This window comes from Cervus canadensis, chromosome 5, assembly GCF_019320065.1.
Source record: "Cervus canadensis isolate Bull #8, Minnesota chromosome 5, ASM1932006v1, whole genome shotgun sequence".
Classification (NCBI taxonomy): Eukaryota; Metazoa; Chordata; class Mammalia; order Artiodactyla; family Cervidae; genus Cervus; species Cervus canadensis.
The window spans coordinates 18800396-18822700 of NC_057390.1; the positions used below are offsets into that span (position 1 = coordinate 18800396).

General features: G+C 34.9%; 1 protein-coding gene across 2 annotated transcripts in view; it reads right to left on the reverse strand.

Moving 5' to 3' along the window:
• The window catches only part of STRN (striatin), a 105572-nt gene that overhangs the window by 19995 nt on the left and 63272 nt on the right, over positions 1-22305 (reverse strand). The window contains exons 7-13 of one of the 2 annotated variants that reach the window (XM_043468324.1): positions 18207-18342; positions 14342-14452; positions 12138-12224; positions 11519-11662; positions 7644-7780; positions 2041-2216; positions 151-198 (exon numbers count right to left, since the gene is read on the reverse strand). In XM_043468324.1, the coding sequence (XP_043324259.1) occupies positions 151-198; positions 2041-2216; positions 7644-7780; positions 11519-11662; positions 12138-12224; positions 14342-14452; positions 18207-18342 (839 nt within the window). The remainder of the gene's footprint in view (positions 1-150; positions 199-2040; positions 2217-7643; positions 7781-11518; positions 11663-12137; positions 12225-14341; positions 14453-18206; positions 18343-22305) is intronic. The other variant, XM_043468325.1, reaches the window with a different exon arrangement.

The following is a 22305-nucleotide window of genomic DNA, read 5'->3' on the forward strand; positions in this document are numbered from 1 at the left end:
GCCACTTTCTTTTACATTTACAAAAAAAAAATGCTACCAAATACAAAAAAAACACATACCACAAATACATACATGAAAGAAACTAAAATATACTAATCAGACTGATTTACAATGATGTTGATTTAACACAACGAAAAAGCACACACTTACTTATGAGCTCTGAATGTATAGATAGGCTCCACATCAAGAGACGTGCTCCTAAATCAGAGAGAAAGGAGGATTTTTTTTATCATTCTAAAAGTCAGTAGTAAACAGTATGACTGAATGTATGTCATAAAAATGCCCCTAGAAATATCAGCACTATGGTAATACACCATTCTCAACCCCAGGACACAATAAAGCTTACTTAACACCAATCACATATTTTTGTGACTTCAAGAAACAAATTCTTCTTTAGTAACAATACCCTGTTATAGCACTTTTAGCACTGTCCTAATCTATTTGATTAAAGGGTGAGAGAGCCTCACTCAGGGAGAAAACACATGGGTTTTGAAGAGGTAAATTTCTGGATTTAATTTCCAGGTCTGTATCTAATTGGCTAACTTTAGGCAAATTATTTAGTCTTTTGAAACGTTAGATTCCTCTATGTTTAATATAAAATAGAAAAATAGGCATAACAGCAAATATTTACAAGATTAAATGAGATTCTTCAAGGTAAAACAGCCTAGGACAGAACCATACAGAACAGAATTTCAAAGTTACTTTAATTTCCTTGCCATTTCTATAAAGATTAACATGTCTGTCCTTAATACCTGCAGAAACTGTCCACATTAGATTTGGACATCAGAATAGATTATTCACTACTCAGAACACTGAGTGTATGAGTACTCTACACAGCTAATACTGGCCATAACTGAGAACAGAAACTGGATTTAAAACTGGATTGTACTACAGATTTTTTTTAATAGGTATATGATAGCTCTCCTTGTTTCCAAAGTTTTAAGTTCAAAGGTAAACAAAGGCTATTGTTACTTGCTTGTGAAGGTGTTATTACTAAGTTACGGCCAGCAAGAAATTTCAATATGTTTCAAAGTTATAGTCAAGAATATATGATGAGATACTCACATTCTCTCATCTAATATGATGCCCTCTGTGAACTAAAGAACTTGAAGAACAAAAGTCACAGTTTGGAACCACGAAATACCTTTTCTCTGTTAAAGACACCTGATCTACATGAAGATTCACTTGGTTTTAGCAAGATTCAGTTGAGCTGTCTGATGAACGTCTACGTATGACAGCTGGAATGTCACTGATTGCTTTCAAATTGGGCAGGAGATATTCTCTGTCAGTAGTAAAACTTCCATCCTCTCCTCCATTTGATGTTCATTTCTACTCTTTAATAAAAAGAGGTATCTATCACTGTAGAAGGGCCCTTGCTGGTAGATGCTGGGTTCTGGACCATGTAATCCAAGGAAGAAAGAGAAAGCACCAAGTGGGGTCAGGACTAGCTTGGTGACTGATAAAACGGGTTTATACCAATTCATGTCTGTCCATGCTTACAGAGGAACCAAGGGGGCAAGGCAAGTATTAGCAGGTAAGTGAGAGCAGCAACAGTGCCCTTCAGTCTAGACATTTTGGTCAAGATCAAAAGAAAAGATCAAAGAGAGGTCTCTTGCCCCCACCCGCTCCAGTATCCCCTATCACTTCTCTCCCTTCTGCTCTGTGAGTCCAAGCCTAGTGAACAATGGGGAAGGACTGGGGTTGGGATTTGACGATTTTAAACATGACTATGCCTGCTTACAACAACAACAGAAACCTCCAGTACAGACAAAGGGTTCCTGAAATGTAACAGTTATTTAAAACACCAAATAAAGATTATAATGAGCATTCACAAACCATTTCTCCCTAAGGGTCAGTTTTTCAACCTAAATTAGCTTATGAGTATGAAGGCAAAAACAGCCTAAATTACATGACATGGTAAAGGAAAACAAATGGAAGAGATATTTGGGGAATTTAACAGCAAATAATAAAGTAAGGCTTTCTCTGCTGAAAAAATGTTAATTAAGTTATTCAAATACAGTTAAAGTAGAATATTCTCACTTTTTGGCTGGGGCTGTTTTCTGCAAATTCCACATTTTTAACGTGTGATCCTCTGATGCTGTTATCAAAACAGGCTCAGTGGGGTGGAAAGCGAGGGCTCTAATGCCATCAAAGTGACTTCTTAATGTAAACTTGGGGTTCCATGTCTTCCTCAATGCATCTTTATTGTTTGCTATCTATTAAAGAAACAAAAGATACCAATATATTTAGTACAGAATGGGGGAAAAAAACTATTTCAGCATTAATTCTTACTGTTCTAGGATTAAACTATCATTATTTTGCAACTTTCAAAGTAATATAATTTTTAAACAGATAATCAAATCAATAGGCAAAATTAGCAATATGTCAACAATGGTTTTCTTTGAAGAAATATGAATGCTATAATAAGAAAACACATAATTCAGTATAGAAGGAGGATCAAATAACTTAGTAACAAAAAAATGATTTCAACCTGAATTATAGAATAGAAAGCAATTTTGGGTAAGAGTTGAAAAACTAAATTATCTTTAAACATGTTATCATTACAGAATATGATACTTTCAAAATTTTCAACGGTTTCAGACAAGAGCTAAATTTTCTTCAAATTGGTAATGAAATTTATACACTGGCAACAAAATGTTAAAATTGGAAGAGACAATCAGATATTAAAAACATAGTAATATATTTATTATGTTCCTTTTCTCCACAGAGGGCTTCCCTGGTAGCTCAGATGATAAAGAATCTGCCTGCAACACGGGAGACCTGGGTTCAATTCCTGGGTTGGGAAGATTCCCTGGAGAAGGGAACAGCAACCTACTCCAGTATGCTTGCCTGGAAAATCCCCACAGACAGAGGAGCCTGGTAGACTATGGTCCATTGGGTCACAAAGAGTCGGACACGACTGAGTGACTTTCACTTTCTCCACAGAATCTCAATCTCAACAACTGAAAAAATAATGCAGTTTTTTTATTCCAACTAATAGAAAAGCTAAAGAGGATAGTGTTTGACTTTACACAAGCACCGTGAATGAACTTCACACTCCAAGGCTAACAATCATGGTAGATTTAAGCAAGTATTTGAAATATACTGGAGAAATGTTACCATACTCACAGTTACAAAAATTATCAATGATACAACAACTGATATTCTAAGCAGCATTCATTATTTTCTACATTATTCAAAAGACTTAAAAAGCATTAACTCACTTAATCCTCACAACTCTATGATGTAGGAATTAACACTATATCCCCACTTTATAGACTAGGCATTTTAGGGAAAGAGAAGTTAAGTGACTTGCCATCTAGTAAATGGAGGAGTCAGGATTCAAAATCAAGCAGTCTGGTTTCAGAGGCTATACTATTAAACTGTAATTTAGAACCCAGAAATTTAAAAATCTGCAGAGAAATCTGGACAGGACATGTCTCAACTGGGACAATGCATGTGTGCTAAGCTGCTCCAGTCGTGTATGGTTATTTGCGACCCTATGAACCATAGCCCATTAGGTTCTCTGTCCATGGGGTTCTCCAGGCAAGAATACTTGAGTGGGTTGCCATGCCCTCCTCCAGGGATTAAACCCGCGTCTCTTTTGTCTCCTGCACTGGCAGACGGGTTCTTTACCACTAGCGCCACCTGGGAAGCAGTAAGTGAAGACAAAACACATGATGCAAGGAGCTCCTCTAAGAGTGGGGCTGATTATTTTGGGGGCAGGCAGGGCTGGCAGGAAGGTTACAGCGACAAGGGCAACTGAGCTGACCTCTGCTATTCTTATTAAAGAGCTGAAAGGTTTTCATGTGGAAGAGTACTTAAATTCCTTTGATTATCTTGATGTGGTAGGCAGCCACTATGTGCCCAATCGGCCCCACCTATTTTTACCTTTGGGTAGTCCCCTTCTCTGGTAACTCCGACGGTAAAGAACCTCCCTGGAATGTGGGAGACGCAGGTTCATCCCCTGGAAGGAAATGGCTACCCACTCCAGTATACTTGCCCGGAGCATCCCATGGACAGAGAAGCCTGGCAGGCTATACAGTCCATGGGGTCATAAAGAGTTGGACACAACTGAGCAACTAACACTTTCACACTTCCATGTTATAGGGCTGCTCTCTGACCAACAGCATACAGCAGAAGTTGGAACAAATTACTTCCAAAATTAGGTTATAAAACCTTTCAGCTTAAGTGTTTCTTCTATCTTTTCAGGTGCACTCACATTGGGAAAAGTCAGCTGCTCTGTTGAGGAGCCCACAGAGAGGTCCATGTGGTGAGGAACTGGTCCCCAGCTGACAGTCAGCCAGAAACCAAGGCCTTCAAACAACTGCATGAGTGAGCTTAGAAGCAGATTTTCCCCAAGTCAAGTCTAGGCAAAACTGCAGCCCTTGTCAATGTCTTGATTACAACTAAACAAACAGCCAGAGTCACATAATTAAGCTGTCCCCAGACTGCTGACCCATGGAAGATGTGTGAGAGAAATGTTTGTTCTTTTAAGCTGTTAAATGTGGTACAAGTTGTTATGCAGCAATAGATTGCTAATATGCTTAATAAAACTAGGAACTACTTTTAGAAACTGAGACAGACTATGTTTTCTAACAAGTAAGAGTTATGAAAAAAAGGATGAGCTTTCTCCAGAGAGAGGACTGAATTCCTTTATGTATTAAACAAACTCTTTGCAGGAACAAAAGCACCTAATGGGAATTTCTGCTTCTGGTCATGATGGACTAGATCATTAGGACCAACTGTGTACTGAGGACAAGTAGAATAGCAAAGCTAAGAATAAAAAATCTAGAACTAACAAAATGGTGGGAAAAAACCTAGGATCCAGGTGAAGACAGAGGCCTATGGAAGTGAGCCTCATATCTGGAACTGTTATCCCCAGCAAGTGTTTACTGACTGCAGAAGAGATGGCTGCTCTGTGCTTCTGATGACTTTGCAAGGCAGAGAGATATAGATTGATGTCCAGGGCCTGCCAAGAAAGTAGGGTTTAGTAGACCACCTGGCTTTAGGGTTTGATTTCAGAAGGCTGTATCCTACACATAAGAGTGAACTAGAAGAACAAAAGCCCTTAAAAGATTATAGATCAGCTTCAGATCACCTCAAAAACTGAAAATGAAGCAGGTGATCCAGATTTCTAGTGGCTGCAGACATCTGAGAGAAGAAAATGAAAATATACTCTTTGTGGAAAGATATAAACTTACACCTGAAATTATTTCTAGAGACAATTTTTCAAATATAGTTATTTGGACACAGTACAAAATAACCATACCCATATGAGATACAACAGAATAAACGAAAACAAACAGAAACAACACATAATTAGTAACAGAACTACTACTGAGTCTCTGATTCAAAGTTTAAAGTAATCATGCTTATTATGTTCAAGAAGATAAAAGACTGAAAATTCTGGAAGAAATCTGTAAATAATTTTTAAATAGTAACCCTAGAAGCCAAGATATAAGATCTCATTAGATGAGTTTAATTACAGATTACATATAACTGAAGAGAGAATTAGCTAACTGGAAGATGAGTCATTAAAAAAATCTAGACTGAAATACAGAAAAACAAAAGATGAAAAACATAGAAGAAAGGGGATCATAAACAGAGAATATAGAAAGAAGATCTAACAATATAACAACAGTTCTAGAAGAAGAAAAGAGGGAGGGAGAGAGATGTAAAAGCAGTATCTAAAGAGAATGACTGAGAACATTATAGAGCTCAAGGAAACATATTAAATAAGCCAAAAAGGTCTAAGAATTTCATGAAGGTTAAATTAAAAAAAAAAACAATCAACTAAATCTTTTATGACAATCAAGGCATAGAGAAATAACAGTCACAGGAAAAACTGTCTACTACTGAATAACCAAAAACAGAAATGACAGTTGATTTTAAGAGAGAACAACAAAAAAGAAATATATTTAAAGCACTAAAAAAAAGTATGACAGAAACCAATAAAATTTTTGTAAATATCCTTCAATTAAAAATAAATAAAGGGGGAAAAAAGCACTAAAAATTTTTTGCAAAGTGAAATTCGAAATCAGAGATAATAGCCTACTCGGGCAAAAAAAAGACAAGTAAAGACAATTCAAGAAAATCAGAAACTAAGAGAGTTGGCACCAATAGATCTTCATTAAACAGATATATTGTATTCTTAGAGTAAAGGAAAAATGAACCCAGATGGGCAGTCAGATATGCAGGGGAGAATGGAAAAGGACAAGACAGTTAATGTGAAACAGATAATTCTGACTACTGAGTGTACAAAACAGAAGCTGGTAGAAGATTAATGTACAAAGAAGTAAAATATATAACAAGAATGACATATACATTGGGTGGGAGTTTTTTAAATAGAGTGTTCTAAAGATCCTTGCATATAAAATTTTTATAAGAATGTGTGTAGTAATCTGTAATTTAAAAAGTAATGAAAGAGTGCATAAACTTCAAATAATGGAGAGGGGTGAATGTTAAAAAATAATCAATCCCAATTTAGGCAAAAATAGAAAAACACAGAATAGGCAGCACAAAAGATGGCAGGATTAAGTACAAATATTATTAATTATTTTTAAAAGAAATTGACTAAACGCTTTCTAATTTTAAAAGGCTGTCAAAGGTTAAAAAATAAAAGCCAGCAAAATGGTGTTTTTAAAAGACATAAATTATAAGGATATAAAAACACTGAAAACAGAATTTTTTGTTTCCAAATCTCTATCACATATGTGGAGAATGGAGTATAAGGAGCCTGTTTAGATTAGGTTATTGTGGTAGATCCAGGTGAAGAAAAATGGACTAGGAGGGGAAGAAGAAAGATGTATTATATGGATTCAGTTGTTGGAGATAGAACCCAAAAGACTTACTAAAGGACTTAGCATAGAGGGAGAGAGTTTTTGACCTTCGGGAAGAGGAGTGAGTGGTGAGGTTCCTCTTTGGAATACTTCCAAGGCTCACTTAGGGATTCATGCTATATCCTCTATGTGACTGCAGCTACACAGTATTCCCCAATGAAGACGATGAAGTATAAAACTGAAAGGATTTTAATGAAGAGATAAGATAGGCTGTAAATACTTTATGAAATAAAAAACTCTTTTTCTGATACTTGATGACGATGAACAATTATAAAAGAACCGTGTTTGAGATTAACTAAATGGATGTGTGCATAAAGGTATAAAGATTCCAATTTTGGTCCAAATCACTGATAGGTCAACCTTAGCATCTGGAAAATATCTTGCATACACCTTGTCTAACAACAGCTAAAACTAGTTCTCAGCTGTTGTATTATTGACAACGTATTAAATAAGCAAGACAAATGCTGCCATTAGGCAGGCATGAATTTCAACTAATCACTGATATCTTAAAACATAAGACAAATCCAATCTTGGTGATAGAAAAAGGAATTCTTTCCCTTATCTAAAACCAATGAAGAAGCTCTACTGACTTACAGATTTAGGTAAAACCTATAATTGTAATCTGTATGATGTGAAAAGTGTTGTTTATTTTTATAATATGCTCTTATTTTCAAAGTTTGTGATTAAAACTGAAACAAATTTCACACTTGTGAAGAAGTCTTAACTATTGTCATCTTTTTCTATAAAATGAACTTTCTATTTTTTAAAAATTAAAACAACATAAATAAAACTACTACTTACATCATAAGTTAATGAATCTGCTTCATTGGCCACTGTAAGGCCTGCCAATTCTCCAAGTCCCAGTTCACTTTCAAGTGCTTCATCTGCTCCCATGATGAATGACTTCCCAGAAGAAGGAGGAAACGTCAGTGCTTCCACTGAAGGGAGAAGACAAAAGAAACATTAAAAAAAAACTTCTAAATAGTCAACAATTAATTTCATAAGGGCATATCTACATTTGATTATTTATAAATGCTTTCAAACACAGTAAAATTCAGTATGCGAAAAATCCTGAAGAAGTGCTTGCTTTCTTCCATATTTTAACCATTAAAGGTATCATCTAATTAGAAAAGTACAACATGAAACAAACCCTTTCTTTTTCACTGTAGAAAAAAACTTTATAAATGTATGAAAGAAAGTAGATTTTCCTCATTTGATATTTCATGCTAATTACCCAAGTGATTTCTATCAGTTATTAAAATATGTATAGTAAGTGAGTTAATCTTTTTTAATTAATATATTTTAATTGGAGGATAATTACTTTACAATATTGTGATGATTTTTGCCATACATCGACATGAATTAGCCATGGGTACACATGTGTCCCTCCATCCCGAACCCCCCTCCCAAGTCCCTCCCCACCCCATCCCTCTGGGTTGTCCCAGAGCATTGGCTTTGGGTGCCCTGCCTCATGCGTTGAACTTGAACTGGTCATCTATTTTACATATGGTAATGTACATTAAAACACATATAGTGATTCTGAACACTGCTGGCTGCATTCAAAATAAAATTGGTTAGTTTTATAACCTAAATAATATAGAGAAATCTCAAATGAAAATGGTTCATAATTAGATTAGTAAAAAGTGCCTATGTAAGGCAAAGTGAATATGTGTTGTCAGAACTCAAGACTACTTCTGGAGAAGAGGGAAGGGGCAGTGTTTGAAGGCAGCACCATCAGGACTTCTAGGCCCTGGTGACGTTCTGCTTCCTGACCTAGGCAATGGTGAAACGAATGGTTTTGCTTTGAGATAACTCACTGAGCTCATCCCTATGACTTTAGCCGTTTACTGTAAGTATATTATATTTCATTTAAAAATATTTATTTCAAAGAAGTTTTTTATTAAAGTGTCCACTGGAACACTTTTTATAAATGCAAATCATTCTGACAAGCCATCAGAGATCATTCTTTAAGTAGTTGTCTCAAGGTAGTGACTTTATTGATGACAAACATTTATGAGTTGATTAGATGAATTTAGTAGTTTAACTTTGGCTGCTAAAGAAGTTAGTTAACTTTTTTTTTAAGAAACAAGTCAACTGTACTAATCAATGTATGCAGAGAATAGATTTATGAGATGTTTTTCAGTTTTACATTCAATCATATGATTTTAGATTCAATCATAAATATTGAAGAAATGAAAAGAACAGCTATGAACTTTTAAAAATGCTAGTGGCAGGAACTCTACTCAAAATCGTTACAAGAACAAAACAGAGTATAAATTGATAAGACATTTTCAAACCACCATACAATAAAGCTGCAATAATAAAAATGGGTTTTACCCAAACATACCACGTTATCTTATGAGGGGTTTGAACAACTCTAAACATTTACTAATAAAAAGCAGGAATTGTTTCATTTAGAACAGCAATTTTCATGCCAAAATTTCAACCAAATGATTCACATGAGACTAGGAGGTTAGATCTTCAGCCAGGTGTTCTTTTGTTTGTTTTGTTTTCATGTCTAATATTGCCAGAAAGCTCGGTTCAGATATGAAGTAAAAATGGCTCTCCCCCACCCCCCAAAAAAACTAAGATTTGTGATTTGGTCACTCACATTGCGTGGGCTAATTTAACTAACTGTTCTAGGAATGGCCAAGTCAAATCTGAAAACAAAGGAAGGCAACCAACCACTGCTTCCACAGACACCAGTGGCTCAGCCAGCAGACCTAAGGGCCAAAGAGAGAGCTCCAAGGGGCAAACCATTGACTGACTGCTCTCTGAGAGTCCTGAGAGCTTTCGATTAGAGGTCACATTTCTATCAGCAACTAAATACTAAAGGCTCTAATCAGCTTTTACAAAAATAATTTAAATATGCCTCAAGTGCAGCACTGCCTTCTGAATAATTATAATAAAAATATATAATAAAATTACATAGCACACACAAGCTATGGAAACTTCTTCTGATACTGGACTGGAGACTGAAAAGCATCAGTCACAGGCAGTTAAATCTACAACATATTTGTTAAGTGCCTTTTCCACTTGTGAAAATTCTGTACTGTGGGAGCAGATGTAGGACCAATACTACAGATCATAAATTAGACATTCAACACTTCCGTTCTAAAGGTTCTTAAATTTTTTTTTTTAATTAGGGGCATTTTCTGTGGTTTATACATCCTTTTCTGCATATTTGTCATTTAGAACATATTCTGCCTCTATTATTGTAATTGGGTTACATGGCAGAAACCAACATAACACTGCAAACCAATTATCTTTCAATTAAGAAAAAAGAATTCTGTAAGATGAAATTTCTGATAAAACTCTTTTGAGATTATTAGAATAAGGAGACAAAAACTAACTTTCCTTCTTATCAGACCTGATCTTAGAATAAAGGAAGTTGATTAAAATTCTCACATCTATAGTATCAGCTGAATGAATCTCCTAGTGAGTAACAAACATACCTGTTGAGGCCCCAAGATTCACAGCTTAATTTAAAAGATACGTATCTACATCAAATAAATTGTTCATCTAGAATGGAAATGTATCATATGTGGCTCTTCATTATTTAATGTATGGAAAATGAATTCCCAGTATACTATAATTAATGCTAATAAATTAGCCATGCAATGATCAAACAATTTATTGAAAAAGTATTCCAAACACAAAAATCTATCGATCGAGGTCCTATCAATTTACATTTCTCTAAAACACAACCAAATTTAAAACCAAGAAAGAATAATAATACATGTTTCTCTGTGACTTTGGTGGTTTTATTCAATAAATAGTAATTTGAAGAGACATATCCACTGCAAGTAATTATAATATTTAAATTCAAGGCAATTTTTAAAAATAAATTTCAAAATATATTCATTAATCATGAAGATTAATTTTATGTCATTCATGACTTTCAGCTAATGTAAATACATATTTTAAAATCAATTTCCACATATAAGCATTTTATACATTTATAAATAGGAATATCAGAACTTCTATCTAAGAGATGGAAAACTACATTTATATAACACAAGATTATACTATAAAAAACTGGGAATAATCTAAATATCCAAAAGGGGAAAGGTTAAGTATCAAGTCTAAAATAGAATATTTAATTTAAAATTTTTAATCTTAAAATTATAATCATGAATTTATTGTTTTATATATATATAAATACAACTGAATTCTTCTACATGGTGACTATAACTCTGTAAAAAGTATATGCACATAGACAAGGACTGAAAGAGAACAAGGAAATGTGACTAGACTTCCAGATGCCTTTTTTCTCTTTTTGTCAATGATAAATGCTTAAACATATGAAAACATTTATGTGAGTCTCAAAGTAAACATTTACTAACTATGTATATACTCAGGTTTCTCATTGTTGGAATGGCATTAGAACTATGTGTACATACATCAACTACATGGCTTCTGTGAAGCTGCGGGGGGATGTTCCAAACTACAATTTAGACTTGGTTTTAAGTTTATGCATCTTTCTTCAAGTCTTAAAGACTATAGTTATAATCAAACCCCCCTGAATATAAGAAGGTCTACAATGTGGAGTACTACATACATAGTTCAAACATTTGTAGAATAAAATTCTTCTCGTAGAGAGCCCTCTCTAATAACCGAATTTAGATAAGTACATCCAAGTGCTTTTTGTGCTCTAGTGTGTCCCAAGTACTTGCCTTCATCTGCCCTATTTATTTCATGTTCAGGAAGCCTGGAGCTGCTGGGTCTGGAAGGTGAACCCACAGATGGCTGCAAGGAGGGAAGTTCATCAACATCTCTCAAATTAGCAAGCATATCTTGTAGTTTTGACCTATTGGGCCCTAGCCCCGAAAAGGGAGGGAGAGAACAAAAAAGAGAAAACAGAATTATTCAACTGCATCAAAATGGTGCCATAAACCTTATTCACATCTGCCAATATTCACCTTTAAAACTACCACACTATATTATATTAAAGAGTAATTTATTTTCTAAGTTTTCAAGATTTTTAAAAAGGTATATTACTCTTGAAAAATTATGTTTTACATATATTTTTTAAATTAAGCTAATGGAATAATGTCATTATTTGCATGAAAAAATGTTCCTGTGCAATTTGGATCATTAAAAATAATATTATTCTATTATTCTAGAATCCTTGTATACAACTCTAAACACAGATACCACAGACTGTGAAGCTGCTGTGTACTAAATTAAACAATCACATTCTTTTATGTTTGTTTAAATTAAGCTGCATTCACTGCTTTACATCCTGAAAATAAGGTACCCAAGGTGAAGTCTCACACCCTACCAATTACTTACCTGTACTTCGATGCTTCATTCTCCCACATCCCTGTTTTGACTGTTTTATATAGGATAGAGGCTGAAACAGATCTTCGGTTGTTTTTCCTGTTATAAGTTTAATTAAGAATGGGAAAATCTTACCCATAGTCCATTATGGTTTTTTCCTATTTTTAAGCAATTTTAACTACTGCCTAGAAATACATTCTAAGATAGTGTGATCAGAGAACACAATTTGACTGAAAATATTTCTACTAGCCCATGTTATAAAGACGTAACCTCTTCCAATGAGAAACAGCTCAATTTAAAAAGATACCTATGATGCTTTATAAATTAGTGCTTCCTATGTCAATTCAAAGCTTTCCTTCAGTTCTATTTTCATTTTACGTCTTTCAGTTCTGTTTTTATCATGTCTTCTCTCATTCCCAGGCTATCATTTTATCAAGATAACCTAAACTGATGATGATAAAATGTGCTGAACTTCAGTCTTCTGTCCTTCTCTATTCAGTGAAAAACATTAGCCTTTCTCCTAAAGAATCATTTTTTTCTCACCATACTAAAAAGCTATGTACCATATGCCTGAAACAGTGATCACAATCTTCAGGCTCAGGAAATCCACTAGCTTCTTTTAGCAGGAATACTACTTCAGTCAAATGGTGTAGCTTGAGATCTTAAATGCTTAACTCCAACTACAGCAAAGCCTTGATATTTGATAAGAACCAAATAATAAATAATAGATGAATTCTACATAAGTCCTTGATACCTTTCCAATTAACAGGTCTTTTACATTTTAAGACATTTATTACTGTAGCATTACAAATATATTAACTTTAAGTCAATTTGACAAATAAAATATTCTCCTTGTTTCTTGCATATGAAAAATATTCCTTAAAATTTCAGCTTAAATGGTTGTATCATGGTTATGAAGTCATAACAAACCATGTCTCACTATTGCTTGTTAAAATTAAATTGTATCGGTATTTTTAATAAAAAGTAGAAAATGTACCTATGTTTTAATATTAACCTTTCTCATTGTGATTAACTAATATTGAGAAGGCATTAAATGACATTTTCTCTCAGTTACATAATAGTTGGTACGATACTAGTATCAATAAAGGCCACTGACTTTCTATCCATTAAAGTGAAATACTTGTAAATTCTGAGATATTTTAAATAAAGATTTAAATATTTATCAGTAACTACTAGGTTATCAAAGAATGACTGATTTTTTATAATCCTTAGCATCACTACAAAAAGAGAAAAAGAAAAAGCATACCTCTCTAGTCTTTTGCAATTTTAAATACTTTCCTCACTCAAGTTGGATTTTAATCCCACTATATGCTAATATCCCAAAAGATGAAATTCCTATTGCCATAAAAGGGAGACCCATGTCCATATTGTCAATGAGAGTGGTTGCACAAGGAGGTAATTTAACCTTGCTCTCCTAAAAAGGTGGTTAAGATGGTTTTCAGGGATGTGTGAAAGCTTTTGTAATTATATTCTATATACCTAACTAGATCTATTGTTAAACCTTACTAATAACTTGAATAAGATAATGATATGATGCACAGGGCTAGAAATTTCATTTTAGTTTCCATTTTTGATGTGGAACACATTTTGTTGGGAAAAGAAAAACCTAATTGGTAATATTATAAATGACATTGGCCAAAATTTTAAATTAGAAAAATAAGTACTTTAAAAAAGTTGTGTCTGACTCTGTGACCTGTATAACATATAGTGATGAGAGCAAATGAACTGTGTGTTATGAACACATAGGATATTCAGGGGTAGAAATTAACCTTCTTTCTGTGACCAAGACCTAAAATTGTAAACAATTACTTTGGTGGTGTGCCAGAGGGTCACACTAGATGAGATTTCAATTATCAACAGTAAAAAATCATTACTGTAATTAAGCACATATAATTTGAAAAATCAAACTAATGCTATGTTTGAAAACACAGTCCCATACACTCATGATGCTCTGGATTTATTATTGGGATACATTATGGTCCCATAATTATATTCACAGCTTTTTTCTTTTTCAAAGTTCATGATCAAATATCTAACCATTTAATTTCCACCCCTGAAGAGCAAGTGACAAGGAAAGAGGTCAGGAGAAGAAAAAAAAAGAGTAAGTAAGTTTTAGGAAAACATTGGAAAAAAAAAATTGGGGGATATGAAAGAGGTAAAATTTATGATTTACAGATACAATGTTTTCCACTTACTCTTCACCCCCTTTTTCCCCTTTCTCTCCTTTTTGTATTGTTCCTTGAGTTTGGTAATTACTCCCTGGTCCACATTCCAAGCTTCAGGCATGAGACACTGGTCTTCCTTTTCTAAACAGAGTGAAACAAATGAAACAGCCTTTTTCAATAAGATATTGAACATTCAAAGTCAATTCACTGTTATGTCAATGAATGACATAACAACCATCTTCCTCATAGTATTACCAATTTTAAAGTTATTATTTATTCATCAGATACATGTCACAAGAAATATAACATCCAAGAAACAGTAGTCAATTCTATTTCCTTGGTAATAATATTAAATTTCCCTTGAAACAGATATAGAAAAAAAAAACACTGCAACATTTGACTGACTTTTAGTAAATTAAGGCTCAAAAGTCTACAATCAAGAAACCTTCATTTTCAGACTGTGATTAGGATTGACTCACAAAAAAAATTTCTTACTAATATATGTAATGAAAGAAGATTATTAAGCATTTGTACAAAATAGTCTTCAATGATCTTTTCATTTCAAAAACTGTATTTCTGGCGTGTGTTTATCAGCAAATGATCATTTTTATTTTACAGGCTTTATAAATAGCACTTTGCAAACTTGTTAATCAACCTGGCATTCAACAGTTAAAATGATTTAAGTGACCCGTTAATTTATAAATATTTAAAGCTGGAAACTGAGCTTCTAAGAAAAAAGAAATTCCACCATTAATTTCCACCATTTCAGGAGTAGAAAATTTAAAAAGCAAATATTTTATGTATTTTATACTTACTATAAAATAAATTACTATATACATATAACATTATATAAGTGTTAGCTCAGGACTCTCACCTGAAATCAAGACATATATCCACTTGCTTACTCTGTATTTCCATTAGGAACTCTAATCACAAACCAAACACACAAAACCAAACTCCCAATCTTTCCCATCCCATCTCTTCCATCTACAGGGTTTCCCATCTTATTTGAAGGCCCTATCAATAACCTGTGATATGCAGATGACACCACCCTTATGGCAGAAAGTGAAGAACTAAAGAGCCTCTTGATGAAAGTGAAAGAGGAGAGTGAAAAATTTGGCTTAAAGCTCAACATTCAGAAAACTAAGATCATGGCATCTGGTCCCATCACTTCATGGCAAATAGATGGGACAACAGTGGAAACAGTGGCTGACCACTTTTTTGGGCTCCAAAATCACTGCAGATGGTGACTGCAGCCATGAAATTAAAAGACGCTTACTCCTTGGAAGGAAAGGTAGGACCAACCTAGACAGCATATTAAAAAGCAGAGACATTACTTTGTCAACAAAGGTCCATCTAGTCAAGGCTATGGTTTTTCCAGTGGTCATGTATGGATGTGAGAGTTGGACTAGAAAGCTGAGCACCGAAGAATTGATGCTTTTGAATTGTGGTGTTGGAGAAGACTCTGGAGAGCCCCTTAGACTACAAGGAGATCCAACCAGTCCATCCTAAAGGACATCAGTCCTGGGTGTTCTTTGGAAGGACTGATGCTGAAGCTGAAACTCTGATATTTTGGCCACCTGATGTGAAGAGCTTACTCATTTGAAAAGACCCTGATGTTGGGAAAGATTGAAGGCAGGAGTAGAAGGGGACGACAGAGGATGAGATGGTTAGATGGCATCACCAACTCAATGGACATGAGTTTGGGTAAACTCCGGCAGTTGGTGACGGCGTGCTGCAGTTCATGGGGTTGCAAAGAGTCGGACACGACTGAGCGACTGAACTGAACTGAACTACACTTTGATTTGATCAGATCAAAAACCTCCCTTTTTTCCAAATCCCACAACTATTTCAGGAAATATTGTTTCTCTACCTTTAAAACACATCTAGAATCTGACCACTCCTCAGCATATTCACTACTTCTCTGACCTCTGCTTCTTCCTAGAATTACAGCACATGTTTTCCCCTCTCCTCTTCAAGTCTACTGCCAACACTAATTGCCCTGGGTGGTCTATTCTCAACACAGCAGCCAAAGTGATGCTTTCAAACAAAAGCTGGATGTCGTCACCCTTCTGGCTCAACCGTCCCATGGTTCTCCATCTCACCAGTGGTCTACATGGTTCTCCATCTCACCAGTGGTCTACACAGCTCCACCTGATTCGGTCACTTCCCACTACCTTTCCCTCGTTATCATTCTGCTCCAGCCACCCTAGTTTCCTTGAATTCCTCAAACATACCTGGATTACAGCTATCTTAGGGCATATGTTCTAGTTTTCTTCTTCGTGAACACTCTTCCCCTGGATACCATGTGGCTAACTCTCTCATCCATGCTGTCTCTCATTCAAATGTTACCCTCTCAATGCACCTTCCATGATCAATCTATCTTATACTGTAACCTATCCACTCCACTCCACCCTGTCCCCAGCACTCTCCATCCTACTTACTCTGTTCTGCTTTTTCTATTCCCCATTGCATTTATCACATTCTGACTTACTGTATCATTTATCATGTTTATCTCTTATTGCCTACATCCTCTTAGTAGAATGTAGACCCACAGGGGTAGGGATCTTCATCTAGAAGACTTGGCACAAAGGCGGCATGTAATCAGTATTTGTTGAATGATTGAAATAAGCCAAAATGAACCAGAATAATCAGAAATCTGTCTATTTTAACAAGTTTCAGTCCACAGTTTAAAAAACAGATCACTGGAGAAGGAAATGGCAACCCACTCCAGTACCCTTGCCTGGAAAATCCCACGGACAGAGGAGCCTGGTAGGCTATAGTCCATGGGGTCTGCAAAGAGTCAGACATGACTGAGCAACTTAGGGCACTAGATTAGGCCAGCCTTTGTTTTACCACCTGTATCTAGCCATGGAAGATTTTAGTTTGTTCAAGAGTTCACCCGAGGGACTTCTCTGGTCTGGTGGTTAAGACTGCCTCCCAATGCAGAGGATGCAGGTTTGATCCCTGCCTGGGGAGCTAAGATCCCACATGCCTTGGGGCCAAAAATCTGAAACATGAAACAAGCAACACTGTAACAAATGTGATAAAGACTTTAAAAATGTTCCACATTAAAAAAAAAAAAAAAGGCTTACCCAAAAAAAAAAAAAAAAACAAAAAACAGATCACTGGGTCTCTGAACATAAAAACTCAACACTTTTATTCTACTATCAATAGTAGAAAGTCTACTTTTTTCAGAAAAATCTAACAATCAAAAATGTAGATTTTCATCAATTACATCTTAATAATAAATTAAACTAAGTTAGATTTTAGATCCTAGAATGCCTTCAGCTTTTTAAAGTAAAAATTTAGCTATATCATACTCTTAACACCATACTGATAACAACAGTAACAGAAGATCATAGGAGAACTGTGACAAACCAGAAGATGCCAGAGATGAGATTTCTAAGTTCTTTACAAGGACTTCCCTGGCAGTCCAGTGTTAAGACTTTGTACTTCTACTGCAAGGAACACAGGTTTGATACCTGGTCAGGGAACTAAGATCCCACATGCCATGAGGCATGGCCAAAAAAAAACAAGAAAGAAAAGAAAAAATAATGAGATCTTCTACTATGTTCTCATACTCAATTTCCACAAAATCTAGACTTGCAAGTTCTACTGTTGAGGCAGAAACATTCTATAAATTCAAATTATTTTCATACTATACCACTTATGTTAAAAAAAAATGAGGAAGGTAAACAGCTGCACAACTTTCTTTAAACACGCAGACACACATCCTGGAAAAAAGGTCATGATGGTAAAACGTCCCCAGAATGTCCAACATTTTAATACTGTAAGAGACTTAAAGTGTGCTTCAAGATGCTACATTCCTAGTAAAATATTAGTTTCGTTCATTTACATAACATCTCTGGTTGGATCCAGGATTCCTCCTTACCCCAGTCTGTCCCATCGCCTGCGCTTCTGGAGTCACTGTCTCCTTCTTCTGATGTAACCAAGAAGTCAAACTCCTTTAGAGCTTCTTTTGTATCCCGATCTTCACTGCTATCGGGCAATACTTTCTTCCTAACAATCTAATGATAAAAGCATGCTCAATTAAAATACTGGAATATATTATGGAATTAAATTAAACAAAGAAGACAATATCCCCTTATCCCTGAATGAGAAAACCCAATTATTATTTTCTTCAGAAAATACATCTTTGTTGTGTCAAGTAACCGTGATACCTATCCAATTCAGTAGAAAACACAGATATCATTTTAAGATTTTACATATTATTAAACATTTTAAAGCAGTAATTTAAACTTTGTTTAATGATGGCTTCTTTTAAATAAACAAAAGTAATCACATATTGAAAACATTGACATACAACACATGCATTTATATTACAGAGATGAAAAATGTCCCTGACATACTGTATTATGAGAACCACAATAAATCTTACATTTCTGGGATGCAGTCTGTACAGTGTGCAGATATTCTAATCTAACCAAAGAAAGAAACACTTCATAAAACATTGCAAGAATTTTTCAGAATATAACCATGATAAATTTTAAGTCTAATACATCATTCTCTCATAAAACCTAAAATCACAAAAACCACAAATTCAGAAATGCATGCCACAATATTGAGAAGGTATTCCGCTGGAGGGAGTGGGGGAGGGAGAACTCTTCCCATTATTATTTCCACCATCCCAAGCTTTTATCAATTTCCTCTAATAACTGTCTACATATTCAAATTTTTCTTAAAATACAGATCTTTCAGAGATATACATAACTTAGATTTAATAACAAATCTAGCAAGGACCATTAGGTCTCATTTTTATATATTTAGAAATATCTCTGGAATCATAAGGTGAAAAAGTTAATCATGAGAAAAGAGAAGGAGACAGAAAGGAGGAAAATTATCCAGACTGTAATGCAAAGAACAATCAAACTTCAATACAGGACAAAGAGCCAGAGAGGACAATGAACATATGTGTCTTTTCTAAGAAAATGCACTATTAATAGCCTGAATAAAACCATCAGCTACTAAGAGCTTTGTGCTTCTGTTATTTTATTTTCTTGAATCTATGTAACTCTTCTTAATTAAGGAAATAAAGTGACATTCAAAAAACCTGTTTGTTCTACTAAACATTTTAATAGGGTAATTTTCAGCCATTCTCTCTCTCTATATAGCACTGCAGTGAATCTTCTAAGTCCTGCTCACACACTGCTACATAGAGTTAGATTTTGTAAGTCTTTTGGAATGGAGTTGTTACACTGCAGCTGTGAAAATTAATGCATCATAAAAATTAGCGAAACTAATACAAAACTATTACAAAGAAGCCAATTATTTATTTAGAAATATTTTTCTAAAAGAAAACTAGAAGAATCTTTGGGTCCAGCATTTAAATAGAATTAAATATGCTTACATTAGCTGTGCCTTCATGGCTTGGTCACAGAATTACCATAATTAGCACTAACTGGAAGTCAGGATATTTATGAAACTGATTATTTAAAAAGAAATCAGTTTACAGTTAGGAATTTCTATTAAAACCATACTTGACAGGAATAATAAACAGTTTATAGATTTTTTAATATTTAACTAACATAATGACTAACAACAAAACTTAAAGCATCATAGTTATTATTTAACCACTGAGCTACAAGTGCTTTGACAGAAAAATAATATCTCAGTGCAATCATCCCATAGAAATCACAACTCAGCCTAAATTTTCCAAATGTTAAAAAAAATTTTTTTAAATGTTAGGACAGAGAAAAGTTATCATACAAGTTTCGGCATTTTATTTTACCACAGTCAGTTTAAACACATGTGATTACTACTTGTTTGAATAATAAAAAAAGGGAGTAACTTCTTCAATTTCAAATAACATCCATGGCAGGGCTGTATTAAAGCAAGCACAACACTACCAAATAGTGGCCCGGGGAAACATTAATCTGGAAATAGTAAGTTGAGAGTCTCTGATGGAAGCAGAGGACTTAAATAGAAAAGAGAAGTTACACTTAGAAAGAAAGCACTTTATAGTTAAACATATCATTTTCAAACGTAGTGTCTCATTTATTCCTCACAAAATTCTCTGGGGATAAGACGGGTACTTGTTATAAGCCTGATTTTATAAACTAAAAAACTAAGCCTGAAGGGTTAAAAAGCACTGATAATTAGTGACAGAACTGAGACTTTAGCCCCAGGCCTAGACTCTAGGTCCAGTCTGCTTTATTTATCCTTCCTTCCTTTCCTCCCTCCTCTTCTTAAATAAACGTGAAGGAGGAAATGTGAACACTCTCCTAAAAGCAAAGCATGCCCTCGTCTCTCACTTTAAATAAAGCAGAAGGAGGAGGAGGAAGAAGAAAGAGAAGAAGAGGGAAAGAGAGAGAAGAGAGGAGAGAGGTTAAAAAGTGGGGAGAGACTGGCACGAAAACAGAAATATAGACCAATGGAAGAAGATAGAAAGCCCAGAAATAAACCCATGCACCTATGGGTACCTTATCTTTGACAAAGGAGGCAAGAATATACAATGGGGCAAAGACAGCCTCTTCAATAAATGGTGCTAGGAAAACTGGACGGTTACAAGTAAAAGAAATTAGAACACTCCTAACACTATACACAAAGATAGACTCAAAATGGATTAAAGACCTAGATGTAAGACCAGAAACTATAAAACTCTTAGAGGAAAACATAGGCAGAACACTCAATGACATAAATCAAAGCAAGATCCTTGTATGACCCACCTCCTAGAGTAACAGAAATAAAAACAAAAGTAAACAAGTAGGACCTGATTAAACTTAAAAGCTTTTGCACAGCAAAGGAAGCTATAAGCAAGGTGAAAAGACAACCCTCAGAATGGAAGAAAATAATAGCAAATGAAACAACTGACAAAGGATTAATTTCCAAAATATTCAAGCAGCTCATACAACTCAATATCAGAAAAACAAACAACCCAATCAAAAAGTGGGGAAAAGACCTAAACAGACATTTCTCCAAAGACATACAGATGGCTAACAAACACACGAAAAGATGCTCAACATCACTCATTATTAGAGAAATGCAAATCAAAACTACAATGAGATATCACCTCACACTGGTCATAATGGCCATCATCAAAAAGTCTACAAACAATAAATGCTAGATAGGGTATGGAGAAAAGGGAACACTCTTGCACTGTTGGTGGGAATGTAAATTAATACAGCCACTATGGAAGACAGTGTGGAGATTCCTTAAAAAACTAGGAATAAAACCACCATATGACCCAGCAATCCCACACCTAGGCATCTTCCCGAGGAAACCAAAATTGAAAGAGACACAAGTATCCCACAGTTCACTGCAGCACTACTACAATAGCTAGAACATGGAAGCAACCTGGATATCCATCAACAGAGGGTGGGATGGGGAGGGCGACGGGAGGGAGGTTCAAAAGGGAGGGGACATATGTATACCTACAGCTGATTCATGCTGAGGTTTGACAGAAAACAGCAAAGTTCTGTAAGGCAATTATCCTTCAAAAAAAAAATAAATTTTTTAAAAAGCGGGGAGGAGAGAGGTTAAAAAGAAGGGGCAAAATAAAGAAGGGAAGAGAAGGGAGAAGCAACAATCTAGATGTACATCTCATTCCACGACTCTACCAGGGGAAAATCGATCAACTTACAAAAATCAGAACAAAACCACAGAAGAACCCTAAACATGTTTGGAGAAATCTTAATGGGAGAGTTCTGAAAATGTGGAGTCCTTGCCTACCAAAAGCAACCCTGAGATGACAAACAAAAACCGCACCGTTTAGAGCTGATGCCAGTCACCATCAGGCACCATAATGGGCTGTCAGTTCTATTGTCTTATAGCACCAAGAACAATGCGTTGTTATAACACACATTTACCATACTCACTAACCCTATAAAAATGTTGAAATCTTTAATGAATTAACAAAAAGCTAAAGAATGAGGGCCTTGAGGAGAAAACTGCTATACTAAAAATATTCTTGAAGTCAAAACAAAAACTTTCAGATCAAATTTCCCCAAATTTATGGAAAAATAAAAGTTAAG